Source organism: Scyliorhinus torazame, chromosome 2 (genome assembly GCF_047496885.1).
Source record: "Scyliorhinus torazame isolate Kashiwa2021f chromosome 2, sScyTor2.1, whole genome shotgun sequence".
NCBI lineage: Eukaryota > Metazoa > Chordata > Chondrichthyes > Carcharhiniformes > Scyliorhinidae > Scyliorhinus > Scyliorhinus torazame.
In genome coordinates, this window is record NC_092708.1 from 67291759 (window position 1) to 67310011 (window position 18253).

Consider the following 18253-nt stretch of genomic DNA (forward strand, 5'->3'; position numbering starts at 1 on the left):
AAATCTGTGGCCCCTCTCCATAGCAAAGCAGAGGACATAGATGTGGTCGGAGGGCCCGAGGAAAGGGCAGTCATCGGGGCTTAGGTTGGCATCGGGCGAGGAAGTGAAACCCTGGTGAGTTGTGGTTCCCCATGGCACGTGTGTCACCCACCCACACACTCACCAGCACCCCTGCAACCACCACCACCACACCCCTCTCCACCACACTACCCCCAAGCCCCACTCCACTACCGCCACCCAACGCCCTCTCCCCATACATACCTACTCCTACCCAGACCCGTGATGTAATCATGTGTCTTGTTTTGCAGGTGTTGCTGGTGATGGGGTGGGCCCTTTAGGAGTCCCCCATCCCTGACTCCAGGCACAGCCAGAACCCGGTGTGTTGACCAGCGAGAAAGACGTCTGTGTCATCCGCATCCCAAGACACCCCAGTGCTCGAGTCTAGAATGACACGGACTTCCCATCACAGTTGTCTTCACTGCCATCTACCATCCCAGAGACACTCTCCTCGATTAGGCACTTTAGTGAAGAGGCTCCTGGGACACTATCCAGTGTGCAGAACACATGATCTCTGGTACAGCAGGTGGAGATAGGAACTCCTGAGGGGGCGGATGGTAGGAGGGGCGGGCTGACACCAGGAACTAGCTGCCATCCAGACGGGTTTCTGGCTTCTTGAACGGACAGTCCCATCGATTGGGGAGATGCTATCGCAGAGCCGGGGACTACATGAGGGGTTGTCGGTGAGCATCCAGTACCTGCAGGTCCAACCTCGTTCATGAGCAGGACGTGGTGCCGACCATGTGTGCCACCCAGACCAACACTGCACGGGTGGCGTCCGCAATGGAGGCCTTGTTGGCAAAGGTTTTGGACATGGGTCAAGATGTCCAAGGCCTGGGGCAAACTGTGCAGATGGTGGCCGAGGCCAGAAGAGGGCTGCCTTATCTCTGCAGCCATGAGCCAGAGCTAACTGGACATGGCAGCGGTGCTCCTGAGCATGGCCCAAGCACAGCGGGCCATGGCTGAGAGCGTCAACGGCATTGCCCAGGTGCTGGCTGATGTGGCACAGACCCAGATAGAGGCGGCCCAGTCCCAAAGGTAGATGGTGCAGTCACTGGTAAAATTGTCACAGACCCAGAAAGTTGCAGCGTGATGTGAGTCAGTCCCAGATGGAGTTGGTCCACTTCCTATACTCCATGGCACCAGCAAGCAAACCCTGGTCGAGGTGAGAGTGGGCCTCCAGGACTGGCAGCGCCAGGTGGAGGAGGAACTTCAGGGCTTAGCTCTGCACGCACCCTCATCCCATGGAGTAGCCAGGGGGCCATCAGGTACCCCAAGGGAGGAGGAGGTGATGAGGCCCATGCTGGTGACTCCGGTAAGGGAGGTGTCGGAACACGGCAGCACCACGGACACCCCCCCTCCCCCCATTTGTCTCTGGCGCTACACAGGACGCCCTGAGGGGGGAGGGTGAACAGCCAGATGTCATAGTACACATAGATACTTACGATATAGGCAGGAAGAATGATGAGGTCCTACAGAAGGAGTTCAGGGAGTTAGGCAGTAAGTTAAAAAGCAACATCTCTAGGGTTGTAAACTCAGGACTACTTCCTGTGCCATGTGCCAGTGAGGCTAGAAATAGGAGTATAGTGCAGCTAAACATGTGACTAAACTGGTGGTGTAGGAGGGAGGGTTTCAGATTTCTGGATCATTGGGGTCTCTTGCAGGGCAGGTGGAACCTGTACAAGAAGGATGGGTTGCATCTAAACTGGAGGGGCACATATATCCTGGCTGGGGAGTTTGGATTTAAACGAGTATGGCGGGGGGTGGGGACCAGGGCGTTTTCTTAGAAGATGTCATAACAGATGGGAAATACAGAACAAAATTAAGAGAACAACATCACCCTCAGGCAGAGCAAAAAAGTTGAGAAGTGTGAGAAGGGAGGTGGTCAATGCAGGATTGAGGGTGTTGTACCTAAATGCGCGCAGTATACAGAACAAGGTAAATGAGCTTGTTACGCACATTGAAATTGACCGATATGATGTTCTGGGCATCGCAGAGACGTGGCTGCAAGAGGATCAGGGCTGGGATCTAAATATACAAGGATATGTTTCCTCTCGAAAGGACAGGCAGATGGGCAAGGGGGCATGGTTGCATTGTTAGTAAGGAATGAAGTTAAATCGATAGCATGGAGTAATATAGAAGCAGAAGGCACAGAATCTCTGTGGATAGAGTTGAGGAATCGCAAAGGTAAAACGACACAGATGCGAGTTATGTACAGATCTAGCAGATGATACAAAGATCTGTAGAGGGACAGGTAATATTGAAGAAGCAGGGGGCTGCAGAACGACTTGGCTAGGAGCGTGGGCAAAGAAGTGGCAGATGGAATGCAATGTGGAAAAATGTGAGGTTATGCACTTTGGGAGGAGGAATGGAAGCAAAGACTATTTTCTAAATGGGAACTGCTGAGGAAATCAGAAGCACAAAGGGACAAAGACACAAAGGGCAGCACGGTAGCATTGTGGATAGCACAATTGCTTCACAGCTCCAGGGTCCCAGGTTTGATTCCTGGCTTGGGTCACTGTCTGTGTGGAGTCTGCACATCCTCCCCATGTGTGCGTGGGTTTCCGCCGGGTGCTCCGGTTTCCTCCCACAGTCCAAAGATGTGCAGGTTAGGTGGATTGGCCATGATAAATTGCCCTTAGTGTCCAAAATGGCCCTTAGTGTTGGGTGGGGTTACTGGGTTATGGGGATAGGGTGGAGGTGTGGGCTTGGGTAGGGTGCTCTTTCTAAGAGCCGGTGCAGAATCGATGGGCCGAATGGCCTCCTTCCGCACTGTAAATTCTATGAGAATTAAATTCTATGAGACTTGGGAGTCCTTGTTCAGGATTCTCTTAAGGTTAATGTGCAAGTTCAGACGACAGTTGGGAAGGCAAATACAATGTTAGAATTCTCCTGCCTTCTCCCCATAACCCCTGATCCTCTTATTAATCAAGAACCTATCTAACCCGATCTTAAAGACACTCAGTGATTTGACCTCCGCAGGCTTCTGTGGCAAAGAGTTCCACAGATTCACCACCCTCTGGCTGAAGACATTCCTCCTCATCTCAGTTTTAAAGGATCGTCCCTTTAGTCTGAGATTGTGTCCTCTGTTTCTAGTTTTTCCTCCATGTGGAAACATCCTCTCCACGTCCACTCGATCCAGGCCTCGAAGTATCCTGTAAGATATCCTGTAAGATCAATAAGATCCCCCCTCCTCCTTCTAAACTCCAACGAGTAGAGACCGAGAGTCCTCAATCGTTCCTCATACGACAAGCTGTTCATTCCAGGGATCATTCTTGTGAATCTCCTCTGGATCCTTTCCAAGGCCAGCACATTATTCCTTAGATATGGGGCCCAAAACTGCTCACAATGCTCCAAATGAGGTCTGACCAAAGCCTTCTACAGCCTCAGAAGTACATCCCTGGTCTTGTATTCTAGCCCTCTTGACTTGAATGCTAACATTGCATTTGCCTTCTTAACTGCTGACTGAACCTGCACTTGAGCCTTAAGAGAATCATGAACAAGGACTCCCAAGTCCCTTTGTGCTTCTGATTTCCTAAGCATCTTCCCATTTAGAAAATAGTCTATTCCTAAATTCCTCCTTCCAAAGTGCATAACCTCATGCTTTTCTACATTGTATTTCACCTGCCATTTCATTGCCCACTCTCCTAGCCTGTACAAACCCTTCTGCAGCCTCCTTACTTCCTCAATACTACCTGTCCCTCTACATATGTTTGTATCATCTGCAAACTGAGCAACAGTGCCTTCAGTTCCTTTTTCCAGGTAATTAATGTATATTGTAAAAAGTTGTGGTCCCAGCACAGACCCCTGAGGCACACCACTAGTCACCGGCTGCCATCCTGAAAAAAAACCTTTATCCCCACTCTCTGCCTTCTGCCAATCAGCCAATCTTCTATCCATGCAAGGATCTTACCTTTAACACAATGGGCTCTTAACTTATTTAACAAACTCCTATGCGGCACTTTGTCAAAGGCCTTCTGGAAATCTAAATAAATCATGTCCACTGGTTCTCCTTTGTCTAACCTCCTTGTTACCTCCTCAAATAACTCAAGCAGGTTTGTCAGACATGACCTCTCTTCGACAAAGCTGTGCTGACTCAGTCCTATTTTATCATGCACTTCCAAGTATTCCACAATCCCATATTTAATAATGGACTCTAAAATTTTACCAATGACCGAAGTTAAACTAACCGGCCTATAATTTCCCGTCAAAAATGTGTACATGAGCTGTTGCCAAGAAGGAAGTTGACCTGTGCATTTTTGACCAAGCATGTGTTTTTGGAGGTTGTTCTGCAGCAATGTTTTAATTGTGTGGCTAAAATCTTATCTGCGTATGTATTGTTTCTTCTCAATCAATCTTTCAGGATGGCAGCCGGTGACTAGTGGTGTGCCTCAGGGGTCTGTGCTGGGACCACAACTTTTTACAATATACATTAATTACCTGGAAAAAATTTTTAGTTTTACAGTTTTTACTGGAGCTTGTGCTTCTGAGGTCAGTCAATCTTCCTCCTTGCTTTCAGAATACAAACCAAGTTATAATCAGACAAGCTTCCCTCAGTCTTGTTCAGCAATAACATCTGCTGTGGTTGTAGCATCTCTGAAACTGACAGAAATCTCTGAAGTGGGGAAGGGTTTCCCGGGGGCCACCAGCCAGCAAAGGGAATCACGATGGCCCGGTGAATTGGATGCAAGGCCAAAAGCGGGATTGACGCTGAGCATCAATGTCATTGAAGATCTCCCAGCCGGCCCCACTGGCCCCAACGAGGTTCCCACGAGCCCCAGTAAGATTCCCCGTCCAGAACTGCCAGGAACATGAAGACACCTCATTGAACCTGATTTAAATATTATTATCAGGAAGGACGCCCGATTCACCCAGCTCCTGGGATGCAAAGCGATTCACAGCTTGGAGGCCTGCTGTGATAAATTGGTGAAAATCCTGAGAAACAGGGATCTTGTGGCTTGCACTCCAAGCGGTGGGGCAAGAGGGTGGGTATTATTATGGGGAGCAAGAATGGTCATGCCCACTTTCGCTAGACAGCTGTCATTGCAAGAGCCGGACTGTTCCCATCTTGGGATGACAAGAATGAAAAGGGTCTGGAAACGGTGTCCTCACACTCAGCATTGTAATGAAGCGGTCCAGGAATGAAGTCCTTGCAGTCATCGTCGCAGTGAAACTGTATGGGTCCAGCATCCTCTCAGCCACCAGCGCAGTGATGTGGTCTGTGAACAGTGTCCTTACAGTCAGCATTGCAATGAAGCAGTCTGGGAACAGTGTCCTCGCTCCAGCTTGCAGAGAAGCAGTTGCGATTTTTAAAAGTGTGTTTTTTTAGAAGGAGGATCCAGTGAGGAACAACACATAATAAGTGAACGTTAGGGTCATTGCAATATAACACAAGTAAGCAAAGTAGAATAAGTAAAGTTAACATAAGGGAGGCAAGTAAATAGTATTCCTACAGAAGCATAAAGTGAGTAAATGAGGGCTTAATATTTAGCAGGAGAATTGCGCCCGTTTAGGCTCTTCCTGGGCTATGTGGCAAATCATGGAAATTTCAGTGGTCTCTGAAGATTTCGTACCAGCCGAGGTTATTCATGAAGACCTGTCTTCTCAACCTTGTTCTTGCCAGAGGTGTGGTGATCCTCAGGTTAAATCACCACAAGTCAGCTCTCTCCCCTCAAAGGGGACAGCAACCTATGGTCATCTGGGACTGGTGAATTTAGTTTTACTTTAAACTATCTTTGCAGGGAGGTGGGATCCTGAGAGGAGTTTCTGCAGGGAGCGATGCATAGCCAAAATTAGAAGAAACAACAAGTGAGTCAGGAAGGCATAAGATTATAGGCCAGTTAAAGCACAAGAGAGTTTTGCAAGATTGGATGGTATTTATTTTAGTACAAGGAGTCAGCCGAACAAGGCAGATGAGTTGAGGGCACAAATTAAAACATGGGGGTACGATGTTATTGCTGTCACTGAGACATGGTTGAGAGAGGGGCAGGATTAACAGCTCAATACCGTAGGCAGCACGGTAGCATACGTGGCTAGCACTGTGGCTTCACAGCACCATGGTCCCAGGTTCAATTCCATGCTGGGTCACTGTCTGTGCGGAGTCTGTGAGGAGTGCTCGGGTTTCCTCCCACAGTCCAAAGGTGTGCAGGTTAGGTGGATTGGCCATGATAAATTGCCCTTGGGTCCAAAAAGGTTAGGAGGGGTTATTGGGTTATGGGGATAGGGTGGTAGTGAGGGCTTAAATGGGTCAGTGCAAACTCGATGGGCCGAACGGCCTCCTTCTGCACTGTATGTTCTATGTTCAATATTCCAGGATCTAGGATCTTCAGCTGTGACAGGGAAAGAGGTAAAAGCGAAGATGTCATAAGAACATAAGAACATAAGAACATAAGAACTAGGAACAGGAGTAGGCCATCTGGCCCCTCGAGCCTGCTCCGCCAATTAATGAGATCATGGCTGATCTTTATGGACTCAGCTCCAGTCTCCGGCCCGTACACCATATCCCCGAATCCCTTTATTCTTTAGAAAGGCATCTATCTTTTTCTTAAAAACGTTTAAAGAAGGAGCCTCAATTGCTTCACTGGGCAAAGAATTCCAGAGATTCACAACCCTTTGGGTGAAGAAGTTCCTCCTACACTCCGTCCTAAATCTACCTCCCCTTATTTTGAGGCTATGTCACAATTTTGTTCAGGGAATGAATTACAGCAGTAAAGAAGACAACATCTTAGAAGGCTCTTCAACTTAAGTGATATGGGGAGAACTTAAAAACTAAAGGGAGCAATCATATATCTAGGAGTGTTCTATAGGCTCCCTACCAATCCAGGAAAAATAGAAGGACAGGCTGGGAGGTTTGCTAATATGGTTCGGGTGGGTTTCAACTAATTTGGCAGGGGGGTGGGAATCAGGATAGTAAGTCAGCAAGTGTAGAGCTGGGATGAGCATGGTACCAGGGTCAGGCTGGCTAAGAGGAAGGGTAGGCTGGAGGATGTCGAACTCAGTGGGATCGGATGTCTGGAGTGTATTTGCTTCAATGCACGGACTATAACAGGTAAGACTGATGAACTTAAAGCCTTGATTCATGCATGGAACATGGATGTGGTTGCTGTAACGGAGACTTGGTTAAAAAAGGACAGGACTGGCAGCTAAATATTCCAGGAAAAAGATGTTTAAAACGAGACAGGGAGGAAGGTAAAAGAGATGGGGGAGTGGCAATATGGTTAGAGAACATATTACATCTGTATAGAAGGAGAACACCATGGAAAAATCAAGTAACGAGGCACTGTGGGTAGTGATCAGAAACAGGAAGGGGGCAGTCACTGTGATGGGGGTGTACTACTGGCCTCCCAACACCCCACAGGAAGTTGAGGAACAGATATGTAAGCAGATTCTGGATAGATGTAGAAATAATAGGATTGTTATAGTGGGAGAGTTTAATTTTCCTCATATTGACTGGAAATCCCTGAGGGCGGGGGGGGTTGGATGGTGAGGAATTTGTTAAGTGTGTCCAGGAAGGTTTTTTGGAACAATATGTGGATAGTCCGACTAGAGAGGGAGCTATATTGGACCTAGTACCAGGGAACGAGCCCAGCCAGGTCATCAAGGTTGCAGTGGGAGAACATGTGGCGAACAGTGATCACAATTCCATCAGCTTTCGGATACTCATGGAAAAGGACAAGTGTTGTCCTCGGGTTAAGGTGCTAAATTGGGGAAGGCTAACTACAACCAGATTAGGCAGGATTTGAAGGCTGTTGTTTGGGAGAGGCTGTTTAAGGATCAATCTACATTTGGCATGTGGGAGTCTTTTAAGGAGCAGTTGATGGGAGTGCAGGACAGGCATGTGCCGGTAAAAAGGAAAGGCAGGATATGGGAATCATGGATGACCAGGGAAATTGAGAATATTGTCAATAAGAAAAAAGATGCATATGTGAGGTATAGCAACTAAAAACAGATAAAGCACTTGAGGCATACAAGGAAAGTAGAAAAGAGCTCAAGCAGGGGGTAAGGAGAGCAAAAAGGGTCACAAAATGTCCTTGGCAGGCAGGATTAAGGAGAATCCCAAGGCATTTTATACGTATATTAGGAACAAGAGGGTAGCTAGAAAAAGAATTGGCCCACTCAAGGACAAAGGAGGGAAATTATGTATCGAACCAGAGGAAGTAAATGAGGTCCTTAATAAGTATTTTGCATCGGTATTCACAAAGGCGAGGGACATGTTGATTGGTGGTGTGTCAGAGGGTTGTGTAAACACTTTAGAACAGGTCGTTATTATGAGGGAGGAAGTATTAGGTGTGTTAAAAAGCATTAAGGTAGACAAATCCCCAAGGTCAGATGCCATCTATCCCAGATTAATGAGGGAGGCAACAGATGAAATGGCTGGGCCTCTGACAGAAATCTTTGTGTCCTCATTGGCCACAGGTGAGATCCCAGAGGATTGGAGGATAGCCAATGTTGTACCGTTATTTAAGAAGGGTTGCAAGGATAATCTGGGTAATTATAGGCCAGTGAGCTTGACGTCAATGATAGTGAAATTGTTGGAAAAGATTCTCAGTGATAGGACATTTGGAAGTGAATGGTCTGATTAGTGACAGACAGCATGATTTTGTACGAGGGAGGTTATGTCTTACTAATTTGATTGAATTTTTTGAGGAGGTGACAAAAATGATTGACGAGGGTAGGGCTGTGCTCGTTGTCTACATGGACTTTAGTAAAGCATTTGATAAGGTCCCTCATGGCAGGCTGGTACAAAAGATTAGATCACATGGGGTCAGGGGTGAACATGCAGGATGGATTCAGGACTGGCTTGGCCAAAGAAGACAGATGGTAGCAGTGGAAGGGTGTTTTTCCGAATGGAGGTCTGTAACTAGTGGTGTTCCACAGGGATCAGCACTGGGAGCTCTGCTCTTTGTAATATATATAAATGACTTGGAAGAAAACGTAGTGGGGTTGATTAGCAAGTTTGCGGATGATACTAAGATTGCATGAGTTGCGGATAGTGATGAAGATTGTCAGAGAATGCAACAGGATATAGATAGGCTACAAAATTGATAGAAAAATAGCAGATGGAATTTAACCCGGACAAATGCGAGGTGATGCATTTTGGTTGATCCAATTCAGGTGGGAGCTATAAAATAAATGGCAGAACCATCAGGAGCATAGAGACACAGGGAGATCTGGGCGTGAAGGTCCACAGATCCTTAAAAGTGGCAGTATATGTGGAAGTGGTGGTAAAGAAAGCATATGGCATGCTTGCCTTCATAGGACGGGGTATCGAGTATAAAAGCTCGAAAATGATGTTACAAATATATAGAACATTGGTTAGGCCACATTTGGAATATTGTGTCCAATTCTGGTCACCGCACTACCAGAAGGACGTGGAGGCTTTGGAGAGAGTACAGAAAAGGTTTACCAGGATGTTGCCTGATATGGAGGGTATTAACTATGAGGAGAGATTGAATAAACTAGGATTGTTCTCCCTCGAGAGATGGAGGCTGAGGGGCAACCTGATAGAAGTTTATAAAATTATTAGGGTATAGATAGGGTGAACAGTTGGAGGCTTTTCCCAGTGCGGAAATGACAATTATAAGGGTGCACAAGTTCAAGGTGAGGGGGGACAGGTTCAGTGGAGATGTGCGGGGGAGGTTTTTTACACAGAAGGTGGTGGTGGCCTGGAATGCCCTGCCAAGTGGGGTGGTTGAGGCAGATACTTTAGCGACCTTTAAGACTTATCTGGAACGGCACATGAACAGACGGGGTAACAGACAAAGGATACAGGCGGTTGGTCTAGATAGGACACGTGATCAGCGCAGGCTTGGAGGCTGCAGGGTCTGTTCCTGTGCTGTATTGTTCTTTGTTCTTTGTTATATGCAGGCAAGTTTCAGTAAAAGTAATAGGGTAGTGATAGTGGGGGATTTCAACTTCCCCCACATTAACTGGGGTGGTCATAGTGTGAAAGGTTTAAAGGGAGCGGAATTCTTAAAATGCATCCAGAAGAACATTTTAAGTCAGTACCTAGAAAATCCGACAAGAGAGGTGGCAGTCCTGGACTTAAAATTAGGTAATGAAGCCGGGCCGGTGGTTAAAGTATCAACAGGGGAGCATTTTGCAGACAGTGATCATAACTCCATTAGATTCAAGATTGTTATGGAAAAGAACAAGGATGGGCCTGAAATCAAAACTCTAAACTGGGGGAAAGCAGATTTTAATAAGATCAGATTTGATTTTCCGAGGGTGGGCTGGGTGCAGACACGTTTAGGTAAATGTGTGACAAAACAGTGGGACGACTTCCTGAAGGAAATAGGGAGAGTACAGGGCCAACATGTTCCAAAAAAGAAAAAGGGTGGGACCAACAGTTCGAGTGAACCTTGGATATAGAGGGTATACAGTATTGGTTAAAGAGAAAAGGGGAAGCTTATGGCAGATATTGCGGGCTCAAAACAGGGGATGCCTTTGAGGAATATAGACTGTGCAAGAGGGAATGTAAAAAGGAAATTAGGAGAGAAAAAAAGGGACATGAAAGGATACTGGCAGGTAAAATAAAGAAAAATCCTATATTGTTTTATTAGTACATTAAGGGTAAAATGATAACTAGAGAAAGAGTAGGGCCCATTAAGGACCAAGTTGGTAATTTGTGTGTGGAGCTGGAGAATGTAGATAGGATTCTGAATTAATACTTTGTGTTCGTGCTCGCGAATGAGAGGGACAATATGGGGATAGAAATCAGGGAGGAGAGTATTACAGTTAAATAAATTAACATAGACGGATTAAATGTATCGCAGGCTGTTGAGTGGGGCAAGGGAGGGATAATTTTCAATTCCTCTCTGGCCACAGGAGAGGTGCTGCAGGACTGGAGGACAGCCAATGTGGCACCATTATTCAACAATGGAGGAAAGAATAAACCAGGAAACTACAGGCCAGTCAGTCTAACCTCAGTGGTGCGGGAACTATCTAAAACAATTCCGAGACAGTTTTAATTTGCATTTGGAGAGGCAGGGATTAATCTCGAATAGTCAGCATGGTTTTGTTAAGGGGTGGTCATGCCTGATCAACTTGATTGAATTTTTCGAAGAGGTATGTAGAGGAGGGAAATACATTTGACGTAGACTACTTGGACTTTAGCAAGGCTTTTGATAAGGTCCCACATGGGAGACTGATAGCAAAGATAAGGGGCGACATTCTCCGACCCCCCGCCGGGTCGGAGAATCGCCGGGGGCTGGCGTGAATCCCGGCCCCGCCGGTTGCCGAAGTCTCCAGCACCTGAGATTCGGCTGGGGCAGGAATCGCGCCGCGCCTGTTGGCGGGCCCCCCCGCTCGATTCTCTGGCCCGGATGGGCCGAAGTCCCGCCGATAAATTGCCTGTCCCGCCGGCGTAAATTAAATCACCTACCTTACCGGCGGGACAAGGCGGCGTGGGCGGGCTCCGGGGTCCTGGGGGGGGGGCGCTGGGCGATCTGACCCCAGGGGGTGCCCCCACGGTGGCCTGGCCCGCGATCGGGGCCCACCGATCCGCGGGCGGGCCTGTGCCGTGGGGGCACTCTTTCCCTTCCGCCTCTGCCATGGTCTCCACCATGGCGGAGGTGGAAGAGACTCCCTCCACTGCGCATGCGTGGGAAACTGTCAGCGGCCGCTGACGCTCCCGCGCATGCGCCGCCCGGAGATGTCATTTCCGCGCCAGCTGGCGGGGCAACAAAGGCCGTTTCTGCCAGCTGGCGGGGTGGAAATTCCTCCGGCATCGGCCTAGCCCCTCAATGTTGGGGCTCGGCCCCCAAAGATGCGGAGCATTCCGCACCTTTGGGGCGGCGCGATGCCCATCTGATTGGCGCCGTTTTGGGCGCCAGTCGGCGGACATCGCGCCGTTTGCGGAGAATTTCGCCCAAGAGCTCATGCAATACAAGGAAATTTGCCAAATTGGATCCAGAGTTGGCTGTGTGGCAGGAAGCAAAGTCCAGTGTTGGAGGAAGCAAAGTGTGTGTCCAGTAGGATTACTCAAAGATCAGTGTTGGGGCCCTAGCTGTTTGTGGTTTCCATCAATGATTTAGACATGAATGCAGGAGGGTTGTTCAGTAAGTTTACGGATGACACGAAGTTTGGAGGGGTGGAGGAAAGCCTTATATTATAGGAAGATATAGATAGGCTGGTCAGATCGACTGATCAGTGAAAAATAGAATTCAATCAGATAAGTGTGAGATGGTGCACTTGGGGAGAACAAACAAGGCAAAGGAATTCATGATGAATGACAGGATCCTGGGAAGCATCGAGGATCAGAGTGACTTTAGTGTGCATGTACATCGGTCCCTTAAGATAGCTCGACAGGTGTAAAAAGGTGGTTAACAAGGTATAAGGTATGCTTGCCTTTCTTAGCCAAGGCATAGAGTTTAAGAGACGGGAGGTTATATTGGAATGTTGGCTAGGCCACAGCTAGAGTATTTGTGTGCAGTTCTGGAATCTGCATTATCGGAGAGATGTGATAGCAGTGGAAAGGGTAGTGAGGAGATTTACCAGGGTATGGCCTGGGCTGGAGAGTTTTAGTTAAATTGAGAGATTGGATAGATTGGGATTGTTTTCCTTGAAGCAGAGGAGACTGAGAGGAGACATGATTGAAATGTATTAAATTATAAGGGGCATAGATAAAGTAAACAGGAAGAAACTTTCCCCTTGAATGGAAAGACCAATGACAAGGGTATATAGATTTAAGGTAAGGGGCAGGAGGTTTAGAGGGGATGTGAGGAAAAACATTTTCACCCAGAGGGTGCTGGGAGTCTGGAACTCGTTGCCTGAAAGGGTGGTGGAGCCAGAAACCCTCATAACATTGAAGAAGTATTTAGATGTGCACTTGTCATACAACACTATGGGCCAAGTGCAGGAACATGGGATTAGAATAGTTTAGTGGTTGTTTTTGACCGGCGCAGACATGATGGACCGAAGGGCCCTTTCAGTGCAGTGGTCCTCTATGACTCTAAAATATATTGTAATCTATCTTGAATCTAAGGCTTTCTTCCACACTATTTACCACCCCACCAAATTACGTGTCATTGCAAACTTACTGAGTAACCCTCCAGCATTCAAGTCTAAATCACTGATATAAATCACAAACAGCAAGGGCCCCAACACTGATCTGTGAGTGATCCCACTAGACACAGACCTCTATGACTCGAAAAACTACATGGACATGTGTAGTGGCCTGACTCACTAAAATATCTGGAATTAAAAGTCTAATGATGACCATGAAACTGTTGCTGATTGTCGTAAAATGACAATGCTGTCTGGGGCAGCATGGTAGCACAGTGGGTAACACTGTTGCTTCACAGCGCCAGGGTCTTAGGTTCGATTCCTGGCTTGGGTCACTGTATATGTTGAGTCTGCATGTTCTCCCCGTGTCTGCGTGGGTTTCAGGCGCCGGAATGTGGCGACTAGGGGCTCTTCACAGTAACTTCATTGAGCCTACTTGTGACACTAAGCGATTATTATTCCTCCGGGTGCTCAGGTTTCCTCCCAAAAGTCCCAAAAGACATGCTGTTAGGTAAATTGGACATTCTGAATTCTCCCTCTGTGTATCTGAACAGGCGCCGGAATGTGGCGACTAGGGGCTTTTCACAGTAACTTCATTGCAGTGTTAATGTAAGCCTACTTGTGACAATAAAGATTATTATTATTTAAAAACCCATCTGGTTCACTAATGTCCTTAAGGGAAGGAAATCTGCCAAACTTACCTAGTCTGGCCTATGTTTCACTCCAGACCCACAGCAATGTCGTTGACTCTTAACTACATACTCATGGGCAATTAGGGATGGGCAATAAATGTTGGCACAGCCTGCGTGCCCACATCCCATGAATGAATAAAAACAAATAGTGGCTAGGTCAACCATTCATGGACCCCATGTTCTTGCTCATCATAGATGCACACTCCAAGTGGTTGGACATACAAGTGGTTGCAAGTCCACGGCCTCATATGCAACGATAGAAAAATCACGACAGGCGTTCGCCCCCAGGGGTTGCCCGAGGTGCTGGTCCCTGAAAACGGCACTGCATTTGCATGTCAAAAGTGCCAACATTTCATGAGAATCAACATATTCAAACTGCTCCCTGCAATGGACCTGCCAAGAGAGCCTTTCAAACATTCAAAGCAGCCGTGAATAAACAGTCATCAGCCTCTCTACAAATCAGACTGGCCCATTTCCTGCTCACCTATAGAACATCACCTCATGTCACCACCTGTTACACCCGCCAAGCTGCGAATGGGCAGGTGCATTAGAACATGGCTGGACCCGATATTTCCAAATTAGCAGGGTGGGTGGAGGAAAAACAGAACGCACAGAAGAAACATCACCGCTGAAGAAAACTTGAGAGAACATTTGAGGTGGATAACTTGGAATATGTAAACATTTTAGTGCTGGTCCCAATTGGATCCCTGGAACAGTCATGGCCAGAACAGGTCCAGTGTGAAATGAGATAGATCTCCAAGGAGAACGGTTGAAGAAACACATTTGAGGAGAGAATCGCACACCGAATCAGTGGGGCAGCTCACCTCTAATATGCCTGGCAGAAATGATAAAGTGATGCTGCAGCTAGCTAGCCCGAGGAAGGGCCCAGTAATGTTCCAGGGGGAACTGGAGAAGTTATCTACATGGACGCACATTTCCAAGTTGAGGTTCAAACCAAAGTTTTCTCTCCTGCGGGAATAGCCACCAGTGAATTACAAAGCTACCAAATAATCTGGAATTCCCTGAACCGACTTACCTTATAAGGGACTGTGCTGAGATCAATTAGTTGTACAATATTGTAAATAGTTCCACTGTTGTTGTAAAGGGGAAGGAATTTGGTAGCTTCATTCTCGACAAGTCCCGAAAGATGCTTGTTAGGACATTCTGAATTCTCCATGTACCCGAAAAGACGCCGGAATGTGGCGACTCGGGGCTTTTCACAGTAACTTCATTGCAGTGTTAATGTAAGCCTACTTGTGACAATAAAGATTATGAAAATTAAATTAAATGTGACACGTAGGGCCAAGGGGACCGAAGTGTGCGAAGCCTGGAGTTGAGTGTGGGTATTACTGTTAGTTAGGAGTGATGGAGTATAGTACACTTGATTTCACTCTCTGTCAATAATTATTGCATTATAAACCGTTTATTTGTTAATCTACTTGGTGGTCAGCTGTTTTCCAAGAAATTACATGTTGCAAGCCAAAACAAAAACATTTACCAGTAACTTAACATAATTTAAATCTCGGTTCCTACTGAACATGTAAGAGGCTGTATAGCTATTATATTTCTTCAAGATTCCTCACTTTTCAGCAAACCAAACACACCATACCTGGCTATTACATGTGGCAGAGTCTCGTCAATGAACCTTTTCAGGCACTGATGTTCATTGGATTGTTCACAGGCAACTTCAAGTGACTTACAGTACAGAGCAAAGTCTGAGGAGAGGGATTTCATCGATGACTCCATCTCTGGTTCTCGGAGTTGAGAAAAAGTAAGAGTTCACTTCACTCGGACTTTTATTTGCTGCTTTAAAAAAAATGTGACCTTTGTTTCGAATGGACAGGACTTTAATCATTATTAAAAAACACAAACATGTGAGGGTTAATGTTTAGACTGCTTCAGAACTTTTTTTTAAAATTCACTTTCGGGATGTGGATGTCTACCAGCATTTATTGCCCATCCCTTTCTCATGAACAATCGCTATTGGGAGAAAGGGAAATGGGACCTGGTTCCGGGTCCAGTCTCTGCAAAAAGTCCCAGCTTAATCGGTTGATTGGCCTCCTCTTGTGTTTTTTATTTTCTATTTCTACAGAAATAGGAACACTTGGCTCCTGTCTACCACCATGGCTAAAGCCTCCAGCACTGTGCTCATGACCTTAATTACTCTCTTACCTGCACTGATAGATTTCCATTTGAAGTGGAGGCCAGCAGGAACAGCTGCTATTCTCAGAGGCAGTCAGGGACCGAGATGAGCCTACAGTCAGCCAGCATCATGAATCTCGCTTGTTTGCATGCTCCAGCCAGGGACATGAGGAGTGAGCATGAAATTCCGCAGCTCCCTGTCTCAAATGGGGCTGGGTGGTGGTAGGTGGCGACCACTCACACCCGAATACAGCTACAGACCAATTTTTTACCCTTCAGGTTTAAAAAGGAAGTAACAAGAAATTTGGCATTCATATTGCACGCGGTTTGGGTGTCATTTTGTGTGCAATTGACGGGGTGTTTCCTGACGGCAGCCTTGACGAGATCGCAGCCTGTATTTAACATCACTTACTGCCAGAAATGAGCCCCCACAAGCTTTTCGCCATTACTGGCTGTCTCACCGTTTGATTCACTAGAATCATGCCTCAGCGTCACTCTGCTTTTAAATGCTCCCTCAACACTCACTCAGTGAACACACAAGAATGGCACCGCACAGACCTGCACCACTTTGATGATCCTGGTCAGGCTTCCGGATGCTGTGGAGGCGAAACGGGACATCCTGGGCACGATTCTTCCAAAGGGAGAAAAAGTCCCAACGCCGGAGTGAAAACCGGAGTGTTTCACTCCGGCGTCGGAGCCCGCTCCCAGCCCACTATTCTCCCGCCCCCGGGGGGCTAGGAGCGGGGTCGAGTATTTTACTCACGCTGGGCCTTGACGCCACGTAAAAAGCGGCGCTGCATAAATGACGCGGCCGGCATAAATGAAGTCACCCGCGCATGCGTGGTTGCCGTCCTCCCCGAGGCCACCCCGCAAGAAGATGGCGGAGGAAAGGAGGTCCACCTTTAGAGAGGTCGGCCCGCCGATCGGTGGGCCCCGATCGCGGGCCAGACCCCATCGGAGGACCCCCCGGGGAAGAAACCCCACTCCCACCCCCACAGATCACCCCCCCAGCATTCCCACACAGTTCCCGCCGGCAGCGACCAGGTGTGGACGGTGCCGGCGGGAACCTGTCGTGTCGGAGCGGCATCTAGGCTGGAGAATAGCGGGGGTACCGGAGAATCGCCGTTGTGAGTGTCTCGGGCGATTCTCCAGCTGGCGCGGCGCAGAACCCGACGGGGCCGTTCTCGCCGGTTGGGAGAATGGCGGGACGGCGTCGGACCGGCGTTGCGCGATATAATGGCGCGGCCGGCGATTCTCCCAATCGGCGCGGCCTCGGAGAATCGCGCCCCCTGTCTCCCCGAGGGGGTCGGAGGGCCACCAATGCCGCCCGAAGGCAGTGGCTGTCAGTGCGGGCAGCATGAGTAGGAGGACCGCCGTATAATGTAGGAAGAAGATCAACAACCTCCACTGCACTGAGCTCCAAGGGTAAATTACCACCTGTCACCAGGCAACAGTTCCACCTGCCGCCCCTCAAATTCCCAACCCCCCAAATCACTGGCTGCCAACTCGCACCTTCCCCATATCTGATCTTCATGCATATTCCTCAGCATCCCCTGGCACCCACAAGCTGTCATGTGAGAGTACGTTTAAGAAATGGGTGTTTATAAATGGGTGTGTATATAAATATCTGTAGTGAGAGTACCTTTAAGAAATGGGTGTTTGTTACTGCAGTGATGTCAGAGAGTGGGTGGAGCTGGGCTGTCTATCAGCTTTTTACTTTTGTTTTAGGTTGTTTGCTGCAGGGTGTGTCACAGCTAGAAGGTTTATGAATCTCTCTCTGTAATCTAAAGACTGTAAATCGATCCTGGTGATTTAAAACTAATAACAGTAGTGACTTTAACCTGATGTGCTTCTGGTAAAAGGTGTTTTAAGTCTTATGGATGTTAAAAGGATGTTATTAAGGATTACTTAGTATTGTATTCTTTGGGGGTTGTATTTGAATTCATGGTTGCTAAGAGGTTCACTGTATGTTTTGTTGTAGGGAAAAATCCCTTGTACCAGTGCAGTCAAGAGGCCGAGTCTCAAGGCAAGGTTCAAAGCGTTGTTCTTTATTGTACAATTACTGAAGCCTTCAGGGAGACCCATGCAGCCAGCTCAGAAACAGTGGCTTGGTCCACGTTTATCTCAACAATTACTCATTCGCTCTGGATTTTTATAGGAATCAAAATTCGAACGGGAACATTTGCTCATACATAATAGTCAAAGGGTAGTTTTGATTTAGATATCTCAGACAGGTTTAAACTGAGAATATGCATCTTTGTCAATTTGCATCTGTATGGTGTGTCCCCGTGTTGATGAGATTATCTGTGCTTGCTCCGAGTGTCCCACCCTTGTCAATTTGCATCTGTATGGAGTGT

General features: G+C 47.5%; 1 protein-coding gene across 2 annotated transcripts in view; it reads right to left on the reverse strand.

Moving 5' to 3' along the window:
* The window catches only part of LOC140388286 (histamine N-methyltransferase-like), a 60339-nt gene extending 44378 nt beyond the window's left edge, over positions 1–15961 (reverse strand). The window contains exon 1 of one of the 2 annotated variants that reach the window (XM_072472178.1): positions 15927–15961. In XM_072472178.1, coding sequence (XP_072328279.1) covers positions 15927–15946 — 20 coding nt within the window. In that variant the 5' untranslated portion in view covers positions 15947–15961. Of the gene's footprint in view, positions 1–15363; positions 15527–15926 lie in introns of those variants that run through there. The other variant, XM_072472173.1, reaches the window with a different exon arrangement.
* Between the last annotated feature and the right edge of the window lie 2292 nt (positions 15962–18253).